General features: G+C 35.7%; 1 protein-coding gene across 2 annotated transcripts in view; it reads right to left on the bottom strand.

The window, feature by feature from the left end:
• The window catches only part of Arap2 (ArfGAP with RhoGAP domain, ankyrin repeat and PH domain 2), a 152,675-nt gene that overhangs the window by 25,034 nt on the left and 102,916 nt on the right, over nucleotides 1–24,725 (bottom strand). Inside the window, exons 23-26 of one of the 2 annotated variants that reach the window (XM_075943488.1) lie at nucleotides 22,136–22,204; nucleotides 19,360–19,434; nucleotides 16,447–16,564; nucleotides 8,321–8,449 (exon numbers count right to left, since the gene is read on the bottom strand). In XM_075943488.1, coding sequence (XP_075799603.1) covers nucleotides 8,321–8,449; nucleotides 16,447–16,564; nucleotides 19,360–19,434; nucleotides 22,136–22,204 — 391 coding nt within the window. The remainder of the gene's footprint in view (nucleotides 1–8,320; nucleotides 8,450–16,446; nucleotides 16,565–19,359; nucleotides 19,435–22,135; nucleotides 22,205–24,725) is intronic. The other variant, XM_075943489.1, reaches the window with a different exon arrangement.

Genomic DNA, 24,725 nt, shown 5'->3' with positions numbered 1-24,725 from the left:
TGGTGTTCCCTAAAACTAATAAAATATGTTCTGTATGGAGTGGCGAGAAAGACATTCTGATGACTTATAGATTGTATCTGTGACTAGAAACCCACTGAGTGATCCACTCTTGATTTCAGGGCTGTAAGGGTTAAAGACAGACTAGAAGCTGGGCTGTCTCTGAAGTTCTGACCCTAATGCTTGCTCTTCCACTTACTAGCAGGTTTCTTGATGGAGTGTACATTATATTATTATATTATAATATGTACTATTACATATAATTATATGGAGTTATATAATGTCTTCATGCTCTAGTTTTTGCATGGGTAAAGTCTAGTAACTTCTAGTGACTAACTCCCAAACTCAATAGGAAAAATTACTTAAATGTTATGTGCAAGAACATAATTTTTAAATTCAAATGGACAAACGGGAAGAGGGAAAAAATAAGCCACTATCCGTAGATAGTCGATGCAGTATCTAAAACACACAAACCCACATACATGATCCTTTAAGTGGCAAACGAAGTTATTCGTTACAGTCTGTAGTTAAGAAAACAAACTGGTATATTTCCAGTTACACTGGGATATTCATTTGTGAGTAATTAGATTATTAAAACCAGTATATGCCTCTGCTCTTGTTGGAAAGATCAGTTCTACAAGCTGTGACATCATTTGAAAAAATAATCCCTTGCTGAAGCTTTCCATGCATATTAATGCAGGAGGACATAAACAGGCAGCACCTTTGAGTGAAATAAGCTACGGCTAAGTCATTTGGCCAATATTTGTAGGCAATTTCCAAAGACACCTCCCAACTTCAAACTTACTCATTTTCCCTTTGTTGAATATGAATTGCACAGTAAATGTGTACTTCTTATTACATGGAGAAATTACAATATTCCATTTATTGTGTAGCATTCCTTCAAAGTATATTTTAGTTTTACCAGTAAGAAGAACCTGGATATAGTAGCTAACTAAATGTAATGTCTTCTCTTGCATGTGCAAACTTTCTCTCTGTCTGTCTCTCTCCCCTTCTTTCATATTTTCCATTAACATTAACTTATGAAGAAAACTTACTTATATCTAGAAAAGAGAAAAAGGGTTTTGTCTAATTTCTATAGTGAATAGTAAAACATGAAAAAATATATATGTATATATAATTAAACTGTATCTTAGGCTATTAATCATCACTCCTGTTTGATTTTTTTAAACAAGGTCTCACTATTCCAGCCAGTTCTCAAACCTATCATCCTCCTGCATATGTCTTAAAGACCTGTGACTGCAGGCACATACTGCCATTCCCAGAATAAAAGTCCCCTATCTGTTACTTGCCTAGAAATAGTATCATTCTAAAATTAGATTATATATATGTATAAATAGATAAATTATAAATAAATAGCACTGTGATATAACTTCTTAGGCTATTTGCACCAGAGAGATTTTTCCAATTTATACTAGAAGTTAAAACTGCAGAAAGCAAATAATTGCTTTTCTATGCTGTGTTTATTATTAAACAGAATCAAAATAAACTGTTTCCAAAATATACCTAGCATGGAAAGTGATACATTTTTTAATATTAAATCAGGGTATAGTTTTAAACACTCTCTTAATAACCATAAAGGTATAAATAGTCCTTTAGCATTTTGAAAGCTTTATATATTTTGCACCTCCTGTGAGTCATAAAGCCCTTTCTCAACAGAAACAGAGGAGGATTAGAAGGGCAGGGGGTAGAAGGGAGGCAAAGGAACAAACAGTAGGAGAGGAGGAAGGAGAAACTGCAGTCTGGATGTAAAATAAATTTAAAAAAATAATTAATAAAAAAGTAGATGTGTTATTAAATTTATAAATTTGAAAGTTGGGGATTACTGTGGTTCTCTGACAAGTTGAAAAAAGACCTACAATTAGAAATCAGATATCTTAACATCTAACATAGAATTTTATTTTCTATCCTGAGACAAGAATAAGCAAAGAATGACATTTTCCTCACTAGAAGATATTCCTGCTAAGATGATATAGTGAGAAGAGTTTTATGAGCATGAAAGCACTATGTAGGCATTTTGACCCATAATAGTCACTCAGTGCAATCTGTATTTGTAGTCCTACACTAAAGAGGTTTTGGACATTTAGAATTTTTCTTCCCTCTGTGTAAAGATGCTGCTTAACAATCCATTAAATTTCCTGTTACAGATTCCGGCATGAAACAGAAAGCTAATAAAACTTACCAATTGGTTTCTTCCCTACAGAATTAGTGTATCGGAAAATATCTGGACAGTCACAGTCTACAGTGACAACCAAAGATCATTATCATATATCTTCAAGACAACACTTCCCCTGGAGGTGGACTAGGTCAACTCTTCGAACTTGTATTCATATGTGGATTCAGCAAGACTCCGTGGACAGTGGAAAACAAATATTTAACTGAACTATGATTCATACTTTCAATTTTGCTGTGATTTTTCTTACATTTACTAATAGCAAAGGTTTTAAGTGTCCAAGTGTGAGTTTTCCAAAAGCTATTACATTTGGACTGCTTAGTTCTAAGACAAATTGCAACTGAAGCATCTGCCATATACAGCAATATAAATCAACAAACACACACGGATCTTCAGTGGGCTACATGTTACATGCTTAAAGTATTTCTTCTATATTCCTATTGTTAAGATTTGATTCTATAAGTAAATTATATTAGAGCAATTTAAAAGTTTTTATTAAAATATGTTTCAGCAATATAAAATTACTTAATCTGGAAGATTACAGAAGTTTAAACTTAAACTTAATATAAGTGAAACTGAATAAAAGACAGTCTTAGAATAATAACTATGATAAAGTCTAAATAGCAACTTAAATGAAATTTCATTTTCTTTATCTCAGTGTTTCAATTTTTAACCCCTAGGGGAGAAATGAAATGTGAGGAAGATTATTATCTTTCTTTTCGAGTTAATTAACTCATAACAACAATGCCCATGACAATAAATGATTCTAAGATATTAAATGCCATTCCTGAACAAACACAGAGTTTTAAGTAATGAAGAGAAATATTTACTCCATGTATTTGTATAAAAGTAAACTACATTATCTCATTACCTATAATGAATGAGCAGTAAGTAAATGCTGCACGATTCTACAATCTATGCCTACTTATGATGGCTAATTTTTTTTTGATTTTCTGAGACAGGGTTTCTCCGTAGCTTTTTGGTTCCTGTCCTGGAACTAGCTCTTGTAGTCCAGGCTGGCCTCGAACTCACTGCCGGACGGTGGTGGCGCACGCCTTTAATCCCAGCACTCGGGAGGCAGAGGCAGGCAGATCTCTGTGAGTTTGATGGCTACATTTTAAATGGCTTGGGTACAGTAGGACAGCTGAGGAAATCAAAATCCTTATAATAGAGCAAATATTGTATAAAAAAGTTCTAAACTCAGTAAGTGATGGAAACACGATATATGCTTTTTCCATATAATAAAAAAAAGTTACAAAATCAATAAAATGCAAGGCAAACTCATATATCTAGAAATGAATGAATGCTATGGAAGAAATAGACATTGACAATGAACACTTAGGGAAGAAAAGACAATTAGCAAAGGATGTTTTAGTGCAACTCCTTAAAATTGCTATAGATTGAAGCCAGGGTGTCACACTTCTATGCATGTACTCTGCCAACTTTGTTTTAATGAGCGGTAGAATCATTAGTTATATGTTACTTAGAGCAAATGTGGTTACATCTGATTAATCTTGCTCTCAAAGCATTGATATCTTCTTGGTCATTAAGAATTTTTAAAATTTTAACAATGGTAAAAATATCCGTACTATCACTCCTTCACTGACTTTATAAAAATTGATTTTTATTGAGCTCTACATTTTTCTCTGATTTTCTTCTTAAATAAAAGTTTTATGTTAACAAATTGTTAGTGAAATCACAATAGCCATGCTTATATTATTTTTATGTATACATTGTAGGGTGTAATGGATATTACAAATGGAACAATGGTTCTAGAATAAATAGGCAGTCACTTTGACTAAAAAGACATTTGGCAACTGACATAAAGAAGATGGAATACCTACCACATCCAAAATTTGTCATAATATAAAAGACATTAAGAAAGTTAAGAATACTGAAAAACACACTCATTGGTGAAAATCATTATTTAAGAAACTGACTTTTTAAAAGTCTACAGCCAATTTAAAAAGACAATCTCAACATGTAATACATGTAAAAATAACTATAATAGAAGAAACTATTTTGCTTTAGCAATCTGAGTATCAATCAAACTCTTTTAAAGCATTAATGGAAAATTTATGGAATAAATAGTTAAAGTCTTTTAAGCAGTTTATAATTCCTATTTGTGGCCCAAAATAACAAGCAGAAAATGCTTCAATAAAAACATTTACTTCTGGTACGTTTCTAGGATCTCATTCACTTTGTTGGATATATATTAATTTCAGAAAGAATGCCCTACACACAGAAAAATCACAGACAGCCGCAAATACATTGACAAATGAACTAGGGATAATATGGAAGTAGAGATTTGTGCCGTGGCTTCGACCCTTTTAAGACAAAAGCAGAAAATAAAAGATTAATAGCAAAGGTAACTAACATTGTACTCTGAAAGAATGCTTCACCCAATTGTCTGGAAAAAAAAGTAATGACTGGATTAATAAAAATGTAGCTACTAGGGTAAAAGTTAACAACTGAAGTAAAGTTTAACTACCATCTGCAGTTGCTGGCAGGGGGATGTCAGTTTTCTTCAATGTAGTGATACTGGGTGTATCAACCACTCCAGGGCAGATCTCACATTCAGGAGCAGTGGATTAACATATAATGGACTCCATAGTTTTTTTGTATGTACTTTTATTTGGTTGCCATCTGGTGTGGGTGGTTGGAGAAGGGAGAGGCTCTGAAAGACTTAGGGGAGGGGAAGAATAAAATCGAAATATATTTAAATTTAAAATATTAAAATTGTTTTAAGGGATAAAAGATACAATTAAAAATGCCACCTTAGGGATGTTTTCTTTCATCTGCTTGAGTTCTGCAATGATTACAGGGATGTTTACACAAGTACTGACTTTTACCATCAGGAGGATACAATGGAATACCAGGGGCACTAAGGTAAGATCTAGTTTGTTACCAGTGCTGTTAAGAGCAGGTCTCAACTAAATCTGTACCTTCCTGATTTTTTTCACATCTGAAAAACTAGGAAGGGTAGTCCTCTTTGGGATACCCTATCCATGTGCACAAAACCTCGTTTCCTGTCGTAACCCTCTATGTTTTAATTCCTCATATTTTGTTTTGTTATGTTCTTTTCTTTTGTTTTCAGGACACTGTTTCTCTGTATAGCTTTGGAGCCTGTCCAGGCACTCACTCTTTAGACCAGGTTGACCTTAAACTCACAGAGCTCTGCCTCTGTGCTAGGAGTAAAGGTATGTATCACCAACACCCAGCTTCCTTGTATTTTTTTAAAATCACATTATCACAACACTAAAAGACACTTCAGAGATGCTCTGAGTTGGCTGAGATATTGCATGGAGGTGCAAATTTTCAACAACTGGAAATGTGGACAATTAGACAATATTAAAAGAAGATTATCACTGAAAGAATAACACTGGATACAAGAGAAATTTTATTTCTATTAAAAACATGAAGTGATTTGATATATTCCACAATTTTAAAAGGAGATGATTCATAAAAAATCATGATTCTTTGATATTTAAATCTTATGAGAACTGGAAATCAAACCCATGGCTTTGCATGTTTAATGAAAAGCTACACAGCTAATTCAAGATTTTCCTGACATATTTTTGTATTCCATGTTAAAGAAGAATAACTAACATACAAATAGCTACAAAGCACTCCAGAGATGCTCGAAGTTATCACCACTGCCATTTGGTCTAGAAAATCAACTGTGTGGACTTCTCTGTGCTTTTTCGAGTCATTTGCAGAACCCAGCATCTAAATATCAGACACTCCTAGTCTCTCACACTATCCCCTACTGTGATGCTCACAAAGGTCTACAGATACCCTGCCGTGTTCCTGGGGGGAGGCACAACCTCCTCTAGGTGAGAACACTGTGACATGGATGTCTGCTGCATTCATAGGATCAGATATGAGAAGGATGTCTTTTAAAGAACATGGGGGTAGTAAAGAGATTTAAAGATAAAGGTTGTGGAAGGCTAAGTTTCTATACTAAAATTAGTATTTATTTGCTTATTTAAATGATTGAAAATAAAAAGTCCACTTGATAAAACCAATCTGAATTAGTATAAAATATAAAAGACCTTACTATGAAATTAGAAACTACCATATGAAACTTTGCTGAAATTAAGAACTCACTGACCGATGAGCATGTATGAGGTGAAAATCCAACTGAGCACATTTACACAATTAAAGCTCTTCAACCACCACCTCTTCTAATTTTAATTTTTAAAATCATTAGACAATAGAACAATTTGTTTTCAAAACTGGTATTTACTAACTGTGGAATGTTGTGCAAATTACTTTCTCTAATTTTCACTTATAAAATAAAATAATATGAAAATTGATACAGTCTTCTAAAAAAGGTTTTAAAAGGCCCTAGAGCTGAACCTAGTACTATTCTGATGTTAAACAGACACAGGAATAAATGGTGCTGAAGTTCTTATCTTTATGCTCATAGACAAGCGTATCTCTCAACCCTCATTAGAGAAGCTTCTTTTGCAGTAGAGCTAATTAACACAGAAATATACAATAGGTTATTGTACAGAAACAAAAACTGCGGAGTGTGCAGCTCTGCCTAAGAGTTCCATGCCACACTCCCTCCTCTCAGGGATCAGGGATTGGTAGCCGACTGGAGCAGATAGAAATAAATGAACATATGCAGTGCAGCAATGTTGTCTGGACATGACAACACATTTGCACACATGGGCTCACAATGCCTGGGACTACATGTAGAACAGTTACACAAGATTAAACTAGAGATAATCCCAGTGTGAGTAGGGGAGGATTTCATGAAGTCCCACCCCTGTCTAAGGAGCTACTGGCAATGCATGGCTGCTGGGAGAAGAGAGTCAGTTTTCTTCAGGGATGCAGGTTTTGAGAGGCTGCCTATGATTTACTAGATGCTCCTTCATCTATATACATATAGACAGGCACTAAATGGATTTAGTGAGTATTAACACACACACACACACACAGAGAGAGAGAGAGAGACAGAGACACAGAGAGACAGAGGCAGAGACAGAGAACATAAAAAGATAGGAGGAAAAAGTGTCTTAATTACTTTTCAACTTCTCTAATGAGACACCATGATCAAGGCAACTATAAAAGGAAGCACTTAACAGTGGGCATGCTTACAGCTTCAAGGGGTTTAGTCCATTGTCATTACGGCAGGGAGGGTGGTGTCTGATAGGAAGGCATAATGCTGGAGAAGTATCTGATAACTTAAAAGAGACTGGGCCTGACCTGGGATTTTGAAACCTCAAAGCCTATTCTCACTGACACATCTCCAAGGCTATTCTTCTTAATCCTTTCAAATCTGTTCACCAACTGGGATCAAGCATTCAAAAAAATATTTACTCAAATCACCCTAAGTTGTAAATGGGAAAGGGGAGAAATTGAAGATGGTAATAGACTTGAGCCAAACATACATTTAATAACAAAAAAATATTTTAGAAGTTTAAATGACCTATGATATCTGCAGTGCTTGGTTAATTATATATGAATAATAAGTAATAATGGTTATTGCTGACATTACTTATCAAAGTAATATGTAAATTTATATTGACAGATATTAATGCTTAGTTCTGAAGATTGCTTTAAGAATAAGACAAGATGAAACATTCCCTAAATTGTCAATTGATGACAACACAACAGAAAAGTTTCAAGATCAAGCTTTTGACTTCTCATACATGTTGAGAGACAGTTGTCTATGGTTTGCTGTGCTAGCTGACTTCTTGTTGAACACTGTTGTGATTCCTTCCAGTTCACTGTTATGTCCTTGTATTTGTGCTTATTTGGTCTGAAAAATCATCTAAATAAATGAGAATTATACCGCCCCCAATCTCAGAGGCTAGATGGCCTGTGGTCTTTTAAATAGCCAGAAATGAATGTCAACATAAAAACTATAATATTCATGCATAAGCACAAACTACCCTTACAAACACAATCCACTACTTCCAGAACATTTACATGTATCATCATATGAGCCAGCTGCAGCCACAGTGCGACACACTAAAACTTCCTCACAATACTATGGAATCAGATTCTGTATTTTGCTACTCCCTTTCCCCCATTTTCAGACACCACTCGTTTCTTGATAACCATGCTTCAGCTACTTGAACTTTTACGACCTTTGCACTGTGAAGGAAGCATGCCTACCTCTGCAGTGCTTAATCGTGTCGATGGTTAAGAATCTCTTCACCACAAGGTAAGCAGAACCAGGTTCAGCTAATGAACTCCACTGAAGCACCTGCTCCAATACATTCTCTGTGTAGTGAAGTGGACGCTCTGTAAATACAAACCCAAGTTAAACTAACTAATGTAAAAATGTATTAAATGATTACAGGTTTCCAAACATCTCATGTATGATATATATGCAATGGTATAAACATTTTTCATTAAACAGTAATAGGACTAGAACTGCAAGCAGGAGACCAAAATATATAGACAGGTAACATATTCAGTCCAAATATAAATTAATCTATGCAACTATTGTTTTAAAATTTAGACATGCTCCCTTTAAGATACAATCTCATTTACAACAATGACCATGTGTCTTAGTCTGTTTTTAATTTAGATATCATTCCTATTAGCATATGCAACTAAATAACCTTAAGAGGACTAGCAGATTAATCTTGCCCATTATTAATAGGCACAAAATAATCTTTTTTTATCTCAATAAGATTACAATCTTTTAATTTCCAGTCAATAATAGTGAATAATTTATAGCTAGTATTCTCATAGTGGAATCAATATCAAATCATAAAATATGGTTGCAGGAACATTTGAAAATAAGAAATAGTGCATTTTTATTTTACTTTAATTATTAGAAGAAATATATGAACTTTGTTTTGATATTATAAATTATCTCTATATAAGAAGCCTACAAGCAAGGAATTAAATGATATCTGAAGAAAATCTATTTGATGACTCTTAATCCATATATGTTTCGCCTTAGAAATATGCATCACACATTCTTAGCATGGCATTTTACAAGCCAGTTTTAACAATAATTAAAATTTCATGCAGAAGCTCTAGTTGTGGATTAAAATATGTCAGTTAGTTAATATTGATGTGTGTGCATAAGCATATTCTAAGTATATGCAAACTTTTTCATAGTGGACTAGCAGTGAATGAAGAAGCAGACAGAACAGAATTTCTAATATGAAGAGGCCACTACTCTTTCCCAGCTCTGCAGCTGTGTATTGGTCAATTATTTCAGTTCCCAAATGTACAGCACATTAACACCCTGGAATATGTATGTAGTTAAAGTACAAATGCTGACAACAAATAAAGAAGTGCATGCTAAGGGCACCGATCTGTGACTTTTCTTACTGAAATTGATGAGAGAATCTTAAACAGTATACAATAAATACATCACCTCCTCTCCTGCTATGGCTTCATTAATTAAGAAGAAAGAAGTCATCAGTAAACCCAGGTCCCCAAAAGAGAGAGTAATATTTTGGCTCCCTGTCCATAAATGGAAATGTAGTTCTTCCTTCTGTACCCATTAAAGCATGCCCACTTATTATCATAATGACTATTAGCCATGCATTGGAAAGATATACATGCACACAGCACAATGCTGACTACATAGTAGATTCTCAGTAACTATCCCAGGGCTGAAGTCCATTGTTTCTGAGTTTATCTCATAGTCCATAAATTAACAGAAAATATTTATCAGATAAATAAAATATTTGTCTTTGTAAAACCAGACAAAGGACAGAAAAGTGAAGATTGCTTTTATTGGATTAATTTTGCTTTTTACAAATCTTTTCTGAAAAATTGTACAAAGGTCTAAATTGCTCATAATTTGTCTAAGTCATAAGTCAATGACTGATCAAACAGATAGACTCACAAACGCATTCTCATATAATTGGAAGTAGATTTATACAAAATAAATTTAATCGTAGTAAGTGCTCCCTTTACACAATTGTTGATTAAATTACATGCAAGCTGATAGTACAGATCCAATTAGAATCTGTCAATTTACAGAAAAACCACATGCAGATACTGTATGCATTGTGTACAATATGTCAATCATGATTTACATATTCACGACTGCACAGTTCAATACGTATTAGTAACCTTACTTTATATGTAAAAGAACTTTTCACAGAAGTTTTACTTTCTCCTAATCATCTAATGAGTTAAGGCAAGATCCAGAGATTTGAATTCTAAACCTACTGAAACTTAAGTCCTGATATTTTAAGTTCAATCCTTATGTTTATTTTGTTCAATCATGTAAGATTCCCATGCTGGTTTCTCATATGTAATTTTTGGAAGGAAAGAGAGCACAGAGATGTTTTCGAGTCCAAACTAAGGAAATATTAGCAAAAAAAAAAAAAAAAAAAAGAAGCAGTTTGCTCTTCCTTTCTGGTAAAGAAACAGTAGCAGTAGTTTAAACATTTCATGAAAAGACAATAATGATTGAACAGTAGGTGTGACAAGGCAGGTATCACACTGATATTGGACTAGGGGATGAGCCATGGAGTAGAATTGGTAATGAGATTTCCAATTGATAGGCAGACTTATACCAAAGAGGGTCACTATTACACTCAATTATAAGCAGATTCCATGTAGATGGAACTGTGTTCTCACTATACTGAAATATGTTAGAGGAGAGACGTTTGCTAAAGGATAGATAACTAATTCTTGTCACAAAATTTAAGAGTATTTTTTTTTCTGAATAGGATCACTGTATGAAATAATTGAGGAGGATGAAAACTTTGCAAATCTAATTTTCTAAATAAAAAACAGAGTTGAAAATGAACAGATAAATATTACAGACCATTAAATACTCCAATTGTGAAATGACACACTTTTCCAATTTAAGAAAGGAATGAAAATTCATGAATAATGGATTGAGTTATCAAACACTGTTAGACTATATAGTTATAAATATATGTTTGTTGATGGTGATACTTGCAGTCTTGGGTGATGGCAGATTGCATAGGTTATGGCATATATCATGTGGAAGAAGGACATTATCAAGAAACAGCACTTCATACGGTCTTCTCCATACATATTGACAAAAATTCAGTGTAAAGAGAAAATGGGGTAGGACGGAAGTTCTCCAGCTTCATAAAAAGTGTCATCAATGGTTTAAACTCATGTGAAAACAGCTTGGTATTGGCATAAAAACAGAGAAGTCGATCAATGAAATAGAGTAGAAGACCCGGATTTTAACCCACAAATCTATGAACACCTGATTTTTGATAAAGGATCTAAAAGTATTCAATGAAGAAAGAAAGCATCTTCAACAAATGGTGCTGGCAGAACTGGTTGTCAACCTGTAGAAGAATGAAAATAGATCCATATCTATCGCTATGCACAAAACTCAAGTCCAAATGCATTAAAGACCTCAATATCAGGCTAAATACACTGAACTTGATAGAAGAGAAAGTGGGAAGTACTCTACAACATATGGGCACAGGAGATCACTTCCTACGTATGTCCCCAGCAGCACAGACATTAAGGACAACATTGAATAAATGGGACCTCCTGAAACCGAGAAGCTTCTGTAAAGCAAAGGACACTGTCACTAAGACAAAAAGGCAACCCACTTACTGGGAGAAGATCTTCACCAACCCTGCAACAGACAAAGGTCTGATCTCCAAAATATATAAAGAACTCAAGAAACTAGACTTTAAAATGCTAATTAACCCAAATATAAAATGGGGCACTGAACTGAACAGAGAATTCTCAACAGAAGAAGTTCAAATGGCCAAAAGATACTTAAGGTCATGCACAACCTCCTTGGAGATCAGGGAAATGCAAATTAAAAGAACTTTGAGATACCACCTTACACCTGTCAGAATGGCTAAAATAAAAAACACCAATGATAGCCTTTGCTGGAGATGTTGTGGAGTAAGGGGCACACTCATCCATTGCTGGTGGGAATGCAAACTTGTGCAACCACTTTGGAAATCAGTGTGGCCATTTCTCAGGAAATTCGGGATCAACCTACCCCAAGATCCACTCTTGGGAATATACCCAAGAGATGCCCTATCATATGACAAAAGCATTTGTTCAACTATGTTCATAGCAGCATTATTTATAATAGCCAGAACCTGGAAACAACCTAGATGCCTTTCAATGGAAGAATGGATGAAGAAAGTGTGGAATATATACATATTAGAGTACTACTCAGCGGTAAAAAAAATGACTTTGTGAATTTTGCATGCAAATGGATGGAAATAGAAAACACTATCCTGAGTGAGGTATCCCAACCCAAAAAGATGAACATGGGATGTACTCACTCATAATTGGTTTATAGCCATAAATAAAGGACATTGAGCATATAATTTGTGATCTTAGAGAAGCTAAATAAGAAGGTGAACCCAAAGAAAATCATATAGTCATCCGCCAGAATATGAGAAGTAGACAAGATTGCCGGGCAAAAACTGGGAACTTGGGGGTGAGGTGGCATAGGGCTAAGGGGAAATGGGGTGAGAAACGTGAGAAGGGGAGGATGGGGGGAGCTTGGGGGGATGGGATGGTTGGGATAAAGGAAGGTTGGATACGGGAGCAGAGAAATATATATCCTAATTAAGGGAGCCATCTTAGGGTTGGCAAGAGACTTGACTCTAAAGGGGCTCACAGGTGTCCAGGGAGATGTCCCCAGTTAGTTCCTTGGGCAACTGAGGAGAGGAAACCTGAAACGACCCTATGCTATAGCCATACTGATGAATATCTTGCATATCACCTTAGAACATTCATCTGGCGATGGATCGAGATAAAGACAGAGACCCAAATTGGAGCACTGGACTGAGCTCTTAAGATCCAAATGAGGAGCAGAAGGAGGGAGAACATGAGCAAGGAAGTCAGGACCACGAGGGGTGCACCCACCCACTGTGACAGTGGAACTATCTATTGGGAGCTCACCAAGGCCAGCGGGACTGGGACTGAATAAGCATGGGATGGAACCGGACTTTCTGAACATGGCGGACAATGAAGGCTGATGAGAAGCCAAGGACAATGGCACTAGGTTTCGATCCTACTGCATGAACTGGCTTTGTGGGAGCCTAGCCTGTTTGGATGCTCACCTTCCTGGACCTGGATAGAAGTAGGAGGACCTTGGACTTCCCGCAGGGCAGGGAATATGGACTGTTCTTAATTATCGAGAGGAAGGGGGAATGGAGTGGGGGAGGAGGGACAGAGGGGGAGGGGAGTAAGGGGAGGGAGAGATATGTGGGAGGAGGGGAAGAGAAATGGGAAACGGGGAGGAGGTGGAAATTTTTTTTTCTTTTTCAACAACTAAAAAAATAAACAAAAATAATAATAATAATAATAAAAGAATGACTCTTATCTACTTAGTTCAATAGGAAAGTTAGTGGACTTTCATTGGAAACAACAGCTTATATCATTAGATATCTATCTTTACATTGATTTGTTCCGGTTTCCACAAATGATTATGGCACTTCCACTTCTAAATCTTTGGGCCATTTCAGTAGGGCAAAAGCCACTCTTCATCCCAACTGGTATTTTATTAGCCATTTACATATAGGTGAGGAGAATATGAAATAATATTAATAAAAAGCACATAGATCTCTGATAGTATTTACAAGAGAAAGAAAATATTTTGCTATCATATTGCTGCACAGGAAGTACTTGCTTCACAAAACCCAAATCCTCAGTGAAGTCTACTTAAATGAGGATCTTCAAACTGATAACTTTTTTAGAAGTTCATGACATACAAAGAGGGAAAAATCAGTTTGGGGTTAAGTACTAAAACCACAGCATAGCTTAGAACAGAGTAGTTGCTGATGGAGACAGAAAATGAAACAAACAAACAAACAAAAAACCTTTCTAGTACAGCTTAGGTTTGGAATGATATCCAAAATTCATATGTTGAAGATATGGTCAGGATCTATGGGTTCTCTAAGGATATACTGAAACCTCTGTCAACTATCATGTAAGGGAAGGATGCTAGCTCATTGGGCCATGCTCTTGAAGACTAAGACCTTAACTTTGTCTATTTGCTTCCTTACTATCAAGTAACAAGCAACTTTTCCCTGTTCCAAACTCCTAATCAAGATGGTTTGCCCCACACAGGACCAAAGGTCAACAAAGCACATGCTGAAACATCTGAGTGGTGAGGCAAACACAAAACAAAATCAATGCTATCCTCCTTTTCTATGGTTTATCACAAATATTTGTTACAGTGACAAAAAGCTGATGGACAGAAATTCAACAGAAAAGAAATGAGTCATAGGTATGGTCACAGCCTACAGGCATAAGCCTGTGGATTTGACTTTTGAGAGGAGTTCAGAAATGTCTGGAGAAGGATAATAGAGACCATGCATGAGTAAACAGAAATTAATAGGCCATTTTGGTCTCTATCACAGAAGAACAGAATACAAATTTAAATGTTAATAATATAGGTTCGGTTATAAGTTAAAGATAAAAATGAGTATTCCATTGATAACTGCAACAGACAGTATCAATATTTCTTCCAGGCAAAGAACTTCTCCATACTTTATCCAAGTCTGGAAATTTCTGTGGGAGGTCAAAATGATGGAATAATTAGGGAATGAGAAACAATAAAAAGATGATTTCAGTGATGGAACAATATAACCCAATTTGTGACTTACACAGTTAATTTTGGTAATAATGTCAACAGATATCTTTTATCCACAAATATATTGAGTATGGGAATCAAAGTGATTTCTTTACACACAAAAAAACCCAAAAGACTCTAGATCATTTGGTTATATACTATGCTTTATTTAGTAATATTTTAAATTTATGGCTAATATTTATAATGCACAGTGTTGGAAAACAGAGGCAACTCCAAATTAAACCACAGATGTGTTATTTACATCTACTATGAAACATTTATTAAGCCAGGTAGCATGAGCACCAATGCAGGTCACTGTAGAGACACTCTAGGTCTAGACTTTAAGGGAGGCAATCAGGTGGCCAGTAGTCAGCTGCAGTGACGAAGAGCAAAGGTACCCATGAAAACTGCCACCTCCCAATGCTAGTCAAGTACAAAAAATATGTAAAATAGAAAAGATAACAAAAGGACACCCATAGAGACAAACACACTTTTTAACAACAGACAGAAAAAAAAAGAAAGTATAAATTTTATGGAACGATTGTAGAATCAAGAAGAACATGGAGGCAGCCCTGAAAATAGACTGGATCTCACCACAGGGAAAAAAGAAGGTCACTAACAATCGATGGCACAGAATGTCAGGTAGAGTGAAGCTGAAACAGCTCTGCTGAGTTTCACAGTTGGGGGTCACAGGAGTCACTTGCCAGAGCAATTCTGTCCAGTGGGGATAGTGTCTAATGAAGGAGATACCAAGAATTGACACCCAAGCACTAGGGAATACTGTATCTTGACAAGACATATTGATAATATCATATTGTAAGTCCCATTAATTGTTGAGGAATTATGCAAGAAAAAAAATCAGCTGAATAAAAATACCAAGATGGAGAGATGAAGGAGTGCATATTAATCCCCTTCCATCCCAATGCTGACTTCAATGTTCCAAATCATGCACCCTGGGGTAGTTCAACATGAATTTTAATTTTTTCTTGAGCTTGTGGGTGGCAAGGTTTTTCCATTTGGCACTTTGACAGCTACACTTGAAAGGGTCCCAAGACCTTAGTAGGTATCAGCTAGACAGATGGTCAAGGTACAACAAAATCCTGCATCTTATTTTTTTTCCCTAGAGGTCTTTGAAACCAAATGATGTCATTAGAATGTTAAGCTTATTCAGCATTTCACAACCAGGACAGTCAAGGTGCTTGAGATGGTCTCTTAACTCTTCAGTTTATTTGTGAGGAAAGATGACAAAGGGATACACTAATGATAGGGAAAAAAACAACACACCAGCCAAAAGAGAGATTTCTGCTAGATCTAAAATGATGGATTTGGAGTGGGCAATAATCTTTTAAATATGCATCCTTTGTTCTTAGTAAATACAGATCATACAGAGATAAGGTGTTGAGAGGGTGACATTTATGATATTGTTATAAATCAAACTGTTTGTTCTTATAAACGGAAACATTATTTGATAAGGCAGCAACAAACATACCTATTGCTTTATACTTATTTCTATAGTTAATGAAAGGATTAATTATTCTGATGAGAAACATCATAGGATGTCAACCTCAAGTGGTGATAACATATGTCAAGACAGGCATAGAGGTAGAGTGGAATTCACAATGAGATCTGAATATTTGGAAAACGGCAAATGTTAATAATGGCTTGTCACGAAGTGTACTTTATTCTCTAAGGAATAAAAGTCTCCGGCACGAAAGGCACTCACCTAGCTCTTCATTTTCAATGACTTCGAATGTAGCCCAAATATCACCTTTAGTAGGAACAATATTTTTTATTGCTAATATATCATTAGTTAACTCTTCAGCTTCCATTACAGGAGATATCTGTAAGAGAAGGAAAATGTCTTCAACAATGTCTGACACAGAAGTAGTCTTGTGCTAGGGCAATCAGATTCCCCATCTTATGATACTCTAAGAACAAGGAAAACACCATAGTGATATTTTTCTCCACAAAATACATTGTAATGTCAAGTCAAAGAGATATTGTAATAGAGAAACAGCAGGAAAAACTATTTTCTTAGTAAGCAACTAGGTCACTCACACAATATATATCTAGTCTGTCTATCTATACATGTATCTATCTATCCATCCATCCATCTACACACACACAAACCTCATTGGAGAAGTAAGATAATTTTCTCACAGTAAAACTTTTCATTTGTCTTTCTATAATCAAGAGTGTAGAGTTACTTGGTTTATTCAGCCTGGACCCTAAATAATGTGAAGATGATTAAATCGTATCTGCCATGCCAAGAAGCCCTGGGGTTTTGGTGTCTGTGGTGTTCATTGCAATGCCAAGTGACAGATGGTGGCATCCCAACATACAGAGTGCATTCAAGCTAGTATTTCAGGATTCAGTAGAATCTGCAGCTCCAGCCTGGGGCTCAGATCCACAAGCACCTCAAAGTTAAAGGCCACTGTATGAGCCTATCACCCTTTCAGGGACTCTGAGGTTCTGGGTTCTTGCCAATCTTGATTAGGTATTATTAAAAAAAAAGCAACAAGGTTTTCTTTAGTTAAAATTTACTGATAATGTTAAACAGAAGACATAGTAATAACTAGAATACTGCAACTATAAGTCAATTTGCATGAATAATCTAAATTAAAAATTTCTTAGAATTGCTCATCAGTTCATATAGTCACAATACAGTCCATGTTGTGTTTGTGTGTGTGTGAGAGAGAGACATAGAGAGATTATAGGTAACTCACTCATTCTATCTTCATGAAATTCTGAGATATAGTAATTAAACATTTTACTTTTCTATTTAGAGAAGCACAAAAAATTGTAAACTTAAACTGTTTACATCAGCATCCTGTAAAAGTGGAGAACATGAAGCAAAATGGAAAAGCAGGTGAATAATCCCATGATGGCTCAAATCTGCATTGTTCTAAAATATATATAATTTTAATTTTATTATGTTGTGGGTTTGCATGCTTTTCCTGTATGAATGTTTGCACACCACTTGAGTGCCTTTAGCCCTCTGAGGTAAGAAGAGGATTTCAAATTCCCTAGAACTGGGGTTACAGATGGTGTGAGCTATCATGTGGGTTCTGGGAATCAAACTAGGGTCTTATAGAAGAACTTCTGATTAATGAGTCATTTCTTTCTCTCTGGAAAGATTTTCTTAAAGAGAAATATAGCACTGTTTTAATAGATTAAAAGTGAGTGAGAAATTAAATTTGGGGAGTAGGTGGTAGGAGTTGCCTTGAACTCCACACTCAGGAAAGCATTAATTTATGAAATGCAAAGAGCAGTGTAATGAATATTAGGTTCAGTGTAATGATGATCCAGGTCTGTGGTATGCCCTTAATGTCTTTAATTCCCATTTTCTATTTCCCAAAACATGGTGTATCATATGCCTCCAGGCCTTGAGGTCAAAATCAACAGTATAAATACTGCAATATGGTTTTACACTCTTATAGCCATATGCAAATGGTAGTGATTATTTGATTATTGTTGTATAGTTTGCTACTGCTGTTCTGCTTTCTGGTATTGTTTGGAATTGCATAGTCTTTTCTTCTAAGACAGTTGAAAATATGAGAACTTTTGCATAATAGTAACATTTAATACAACTTCATTAGAATTACAAAATTAAAATATGCTTTCAAAGAATATATATATTCTTTCTTATAAAACATATATATGCATGCAGTTAAATCATGTATTCTATACCTTCTAGCATTAATAAAAGATTCTGCTGGTAGATTTAGTCTGTAATTTAATTTGTAATAGCTTCTCATCTCCATTATGACTACAGTCAAACATTCAGCATCAGAACTATGATGTGACTAGTGAAGAGAAAATGTCTCCTACGAGATCTGTTCATAGACTCCATGATCATGTTCCAGGTCCATGTGCTAAGCAAGGTACTAATGGCATAAAGTCACAATACATAACCACTGGAATTACTTGACTTAATAGTAGCAATATATTTAACATCTTAAGAGTTTAAAAGAGATAATAAAGCAAACTTCCGCTACAGAGAAGTTTATGTATTCTTTACTCAGGAACAATCATCTTACCAAGTAAGAGCATGCAGGAGTTCTGCAACTGCCCCTAATGTAGACCAGTTATTGAGGACAATACTACAGAAAACACCTATTTTTAATTTAGCTCAAAGAAAAGAAAGAGTTACCCAATATTAAGTGTAAATGTTAGAATATAAGAAATGAGACTGGGCATTCATAATACTAAAATAGCTGCTTATTAAATAGCAATTTGGGAAATAATTTGCTATGTGCATAGTTTTTGATTTATGAGTCATTCCATCAGTGATACAATATTAATACTGTAAATTTTCCTCACTTTATTGTTAAAATGGGGGCTAAGGCAGGGTAAATAATTTGCCTTAAGTTAAAATTTTAGGAAGGGAGAAGCAAGAACTTGAGTTCAGTTTATTTTCTAGCATCTGCAGAAAAATCGAAACTCATGCACAGGTGATGCTCTCTTCCAAATAATTAAAATACCGAATTCCTGGAGGGTCCTGCTAGGAAAGATCAATCTTGCTGCCAGTCACTGTTGGAAGGGAAGAGAACTTAAAATACAAAATACACTGGAAAATATCGCAGCAAACACTGGTTCTGAGCATTCCGACAGCCCTTTGCACCTTAGGACTCACCCGGATTATAATACTGCAGTCAGGTTCCTTCCTTTCTACATATACTTCAATTAACAAGTCTCCAGCCTGGGACACCTAGGAAGGCAGACGTGAAGACAGCACACGTAATTATGTCACAAAATCACATACACAGCACTGAACAGAGTTACAAAATGCTCGTCACCCATCTCAAAAATGTACAGCAATGAAGTCACCTCAGTTCTTCTGGTCACCATTATTAGGTACTTATTTCAAAGCGTGCTCTTTTCTCACAGACAAACATATTTATTATACCGAATAAGTGGTATAAGTAGTAACATCATTCACAGTCTGAATTTTTTATGCCATGATCAAGGCCTTAGTAGCTTCAAATACTGAAGCAATGGCTCTAGGGCGGATGTAGGCTGCATTTGACAACAAGAGATTAAGAGCCACAGAATATGAAAAGCTCTTAGTGCATATGGACATAATCTTAAAGGACAAAATAGGCCCTGGTTAAGATTTCATGCAGCTAACACATTCAAACATTGAAATGGGAAGGTATGCTAATCAAAGCTGAGCTAAAATTATAAACAAAGAAAGTAATTTTGCAAGAAAAGTACAAGTAAACAATAGAATGAGGTGGACAAGCAAGCTTTCATTATTCTTGCTGAAGCATCTAAGAATGCTTATGTGGGTCATTACATGCTCTAACAGAGATGAAGAGTAAAGTTACAGGTAAAAAGGAAAAGTAAAAATCAGCACAGAATAGACCAACAGAACTAAACATTGGCCAAAGATACAAATCAATACATAAAAATAATTTGCATTGGGCTGGAGAGATGGCTCAGCATCCAACCAAAAAAATTAATTTGCATTGACCTTTCTTTCTTTTTTTTTCAGAAGTCTACTGTATAACCACTAAAAACATCTATCACCAATAATTTAAAAACATTCTGAGATGTAATCATTCTGATGCTAAATTATCCTTGGCATACAAGTCTAAAATCTGATTTTATCGCAGCAAACACTGGTTCTGAGCATTCCGAATTTTTCTTGCTTAAAGAAAACAGTCTTGAACACCTTGAATTTACCATAAGTGAATCAATTATATATAAAATAAATTGAGAAAGACATAGGAATAATGTGGAAAATGGTTATTTCTGCTTGGGTCTTGCTTCACTCTATTTAAAGCCCCGTTTTGGAGTATTTGTTGAGTGCTTCTGTCTTCTTCCCGTTTTAATTCTTAGCTTCTTAATTACTTAACTACTTAGCTACTTATTAATTTCTTTAAGCAAGAAAGATTAAAGTGCACCGAGGGAAAAAGATTTAAATGCACTTTGAAAAAGCACACTTAGTTATTCTGTCACTATGCTGCATGAAAAAAAAAAAAGCTTATTTCCAAATTCTCTGTCTCAGTTTTGAGTTACATACAATTTCTAGGGAGAAAGATGCAGCTACCATGTTTGCTTTTCACTGTTTGTATAAACATCGCAGCAAGAAGAAAACATCATATAAGTGAAAAAAAGCACACACCACAGAATATAGAGTGAACCAATAAGTAGCTAAGTAGTTAAGTAATTAAGAAGCTAAGAATTAAAACGGGAAGAAGACAGAAGCACTCAACAAATACTCCAAAACGGGGCTTTAAATAGAGTGAAGCAAGACCCAAGCAGAAATAACCATTTTCCACATTATTCCTATGTCTTTCTCAATTTATTTTATATATAATTGATTCACTTATGGTAAATTCAAGGTGTTCAAGACTGTTTTCTTTGTTGCAAAATACAAAGAGATCCACAGGCAACAGCAATACAGATTAGACGGACAAAGATTTCCTTTCAGGCTCACAGTCCTTCATTTCAGGACCGAATTACAGTCACACCAAGTGAGAATTATAAACACTGAAAATAAGCCAGATTTTTTTTTAGTTTAGTGTTATACCTAACTCCTCTAAAAGTTGGATTAATTACACCCAGTAAAATGGAGGTAATCATTTGTTAAGTAATTAGTATCACAGTATTAGTTCTGGGGAATCTAAGCATGCGCTCATCTGCTTCATGTAGAATGATAGCTGCAATGATTCCTTTAATTAGAAGCAGACGTTTCAGGACTGAAGCAAACTTTGAGTCCGACTAATAAGCAGGAATTTGCCTCATTATCTGAGTGTAATTATGAACAGAGTACATTTGACCCATTTCTATTATTTACAGTGAAACCCTGAATCAATTATCATTCCTAGTTACCAGAAGATGATTAATGATCAACCTTAAGACGTTCCAGTGAATTCATCAAACAAGATAAAGCACCCTGGAAAAGCATGGTGCATCCTGAGCACACAAATCCAATGCAATGTGACTAGGAAAGCAAGACAGGATTTAGAAAAGCAGACTTAAGACAAAAGTTAGTATGCGTTACACAGGTCACCTTAGAAACCGTCTCATTAATGCAATCATCTGAGAGCGTGCAGAACAGAAGCATATAGGAAATCATTTATATTTTCCTAATCATAAGGGATAAAATCATTATGCTGTGGAATTTTGCAATTTATTCTAGTATTTCTTTGGCTTTAAATGCTTCCTTTGAAATCCACTGCCATAGGCAACGGTGTTTTGTTTTTAGTAAATAATAACCAGTGCTTCCTCAATATTTAAGGTTATATTAATACTTTCTGCATGTATGCTTCGGGTTTCAGAGTTGCCCCAGTCTTTTACCAGTCTCTTTTACTCTACATCGAATAGTAACTTGAACACACACAACAAATGTATTTACGAACATTTGGTTTTTAAGTCTTTAGAGACTAACTCTTACTACTCACTTGAGTGTCTTTCCACTTGGTTATAAAGCTATTTTCTATGTCCATTTGTTTGACTTGGTCTTCTTTAACCTGTTTAAAATATAATTTGGGATATTCTAATAATGTAAAGCACACAGAGCGAAGGTGCTCTTTCTCACCTAGCTCCTCAGGAATTTAAGTAACGACCAACTGTAAAGAGACCAGGATGTCATCATTATCATCACCTTGATCACAGGAGCCCCACAATTTGGGCAACACGAAGCCAACTGAGCCTCATGGGGCTTAGAACATGCTCTGACATTGGCCCATCAGACTGTAGAGTTTACTCATGGAAAACCATAGAGATTTACAAGTACAGGTTCCCATGGAAAATGTCTGAAATTACTTGCAGGTGAGAAACAAGACTCATCACTCAAACAAAAATTCCTTAAGGGCTTGTTAAACTTTCAGTAAAAATTTAAGTTCAACAACACTAGGAAGGTAACCATTTAGCTTTATTAGCATAATAAAGAGAGCATGTAAAGCCACATTTATTTTATCTCAGCATCAAATCATTTCAAAGAAGCTGCTATTGATCAAAAAAACAAAAACACTTGACAAACAGGAGAAAATGAGAAAGAGACCAAAGCACAAGAAAAGGCAGTTCTGATACGAACTCTCCTAGAAATTAAAATACAAACTGTTACATTACTAAAATCTTACATTTTTCTCTGGTAAGGAATACTGTCCCACTCCAGGCATACCGAAAGGACACTCCATCCTATCACAAGGACACTTGCACAACTATGTTCATAGCAGTTTTATTCAAAATAGTCAGAAACTGGAAACAACCTAGATATCCCTCAACAGAAGATTGGATGAAGAAAATACAATAATTTACCCAATGGAGTATTACTTAACTGTTAAAAAAATGATATCATGAGACTTTCAGGTAAATGGATGGAGTACAAACATGGTATGTACTTACTTATATGTGGATATTAGCTATAAAGAAAAGTATAGTCATGCTACAATCCATACACCCAGAGAAGCTAAGTAACAAGGAGGGCTCAAGGGGGAACACACGAATCTCCCTGTGAAAGGGAAATAGAATAGATAATATGGGTGAACTAGGGGCCAGTGGAGATGGGAACAGATGAGATCAGGTGTCAGAGGAGAAAGAGAGGGAGAGGCAATGCAAATGAGGAGCTTTTGGGAGGCAAAGGAGAAATCCAGTGCAACAGAAACCTCCTGGAGTCTAAAAAGGAGACTGAAGGGCCAGAAACCAGAGGCTGGAAAGCCCAGATACCTAGCATAGAACCCAACACAACTGGTGGAGGAAAAATAAGAAAGTCAATGAAATGATTCCTAACGATATTTTGTTATATTCATAGATGGGAACCCTGCATAATCATCATTAGAAAGGCTTCATCCAGTAACTGATGGGGCAGATGCAGAGAACCACACTCAAACATTAGACAGAACTTGGTGGGGGGCATCCTGCAGAAGAGGGGGAGGAAGAATTATAGGAGCCAGAGGGGTCAAGGACACCACAAGCATATGACTCACAGAATCAACTATCCAGGGCTAACAGAGCCTCACAAAGACTGAAGCTACAATCGGGGGCCTGTATGGGTCTGACCTATGTCCTCTGCATATATGTTTTGGTTATGTAACTTATTCTTGCAGGACTCCCAATAGTGGGGGTAAGGATGTCTCTGATACTTTTGCCTCCACTTGGGACCCTTTTTGTCTTACTGGTTGCCTCACCCAGCATTGATAAGAGGGTATATGTGCCTAGTCTTATTATAACTTGTTATTCCATGTTTGGTTGATATCCATGGGAGGCCTGCTATTTTCTAAGAAAATGGAGCTGGGGGGTGTCTGGAGGATAGGAGGGACTGGGAGGTGAGGATGGAGGGAAAACTGTGGTTGGAAAGTAATATGTGAGAGGAGAATAAGTAAATAAATTAAATAATAATAATAATAGTAAAATTTCTCAAGATTATTAAATGGTCGCATTAACTCATCTGGTTTCATCTGGAACATCTGTACCCACAGAATAGGAGAAAGTATCATTTGAGCAAGCTCTGAAAGACTCTAGATCAAAGAGGGGATGTGAGAGCCGGGCGGTGGTGGTGCACGCCTTTAATCCCAGCACTTGGGAGGCAGAGGCAGGTGGATCTCTGTGAGTTCGAGACCAGCCTGGTCTACAAGAGCTAGTTCCAGGACAGGCTCCAAAACCACAGAGAAACCCTGTCTCGAAAAACCAAAAAAAAAAAAAAAAAAAAAAAAAAAATAAGGGATGTGAGAATTATACACATTGAAAAAAACTTCTTCCAGAATTACTAAAGCCTGGCCTTATTTCCCATATTTTATCTTCCTTAAACAATAAAAACATTCCTATTCTAATAGTTTACTAAAAAACATAAAGATGCTCACTTCAGAGACCCGCCAACTGAAAAGTGAACTAAATACTTGTGAGGACTCAGTACAAGCCGTAAGATAATGCTTCATAATTTTCGTCCAATTGGAGTAGAGTTTTAAAAACACTCAGGGTGATTTCAATAGCAACATTTAACAGGCCTTTGTTGATCACTGAATTTGTTAAACTCCTAACTTCACACCTCTC

The sequence above is a fragment of the Microtus pennsylvanicus genome, chromosome 12 (assembly GCF_037038515.1).
Source record: "Microtus pennsylvanicus isolate mMicPen1 chromosome 12, mMicPen1.hap1, whole genome shotgun sequence".
NCBI classification, from domain to species: domain Eukaryota; kingdom Metazoa; phylum Chordata; class Mammalia; order Rodentia; family Cricetidae; genus Microtus; species Microtus pennsylvanicus.
The sequence above is the reverse complement of the archived record's forward strand: the minus strand, read 5'-3'. Positions and strand labels throughout refer to the sequence as shown.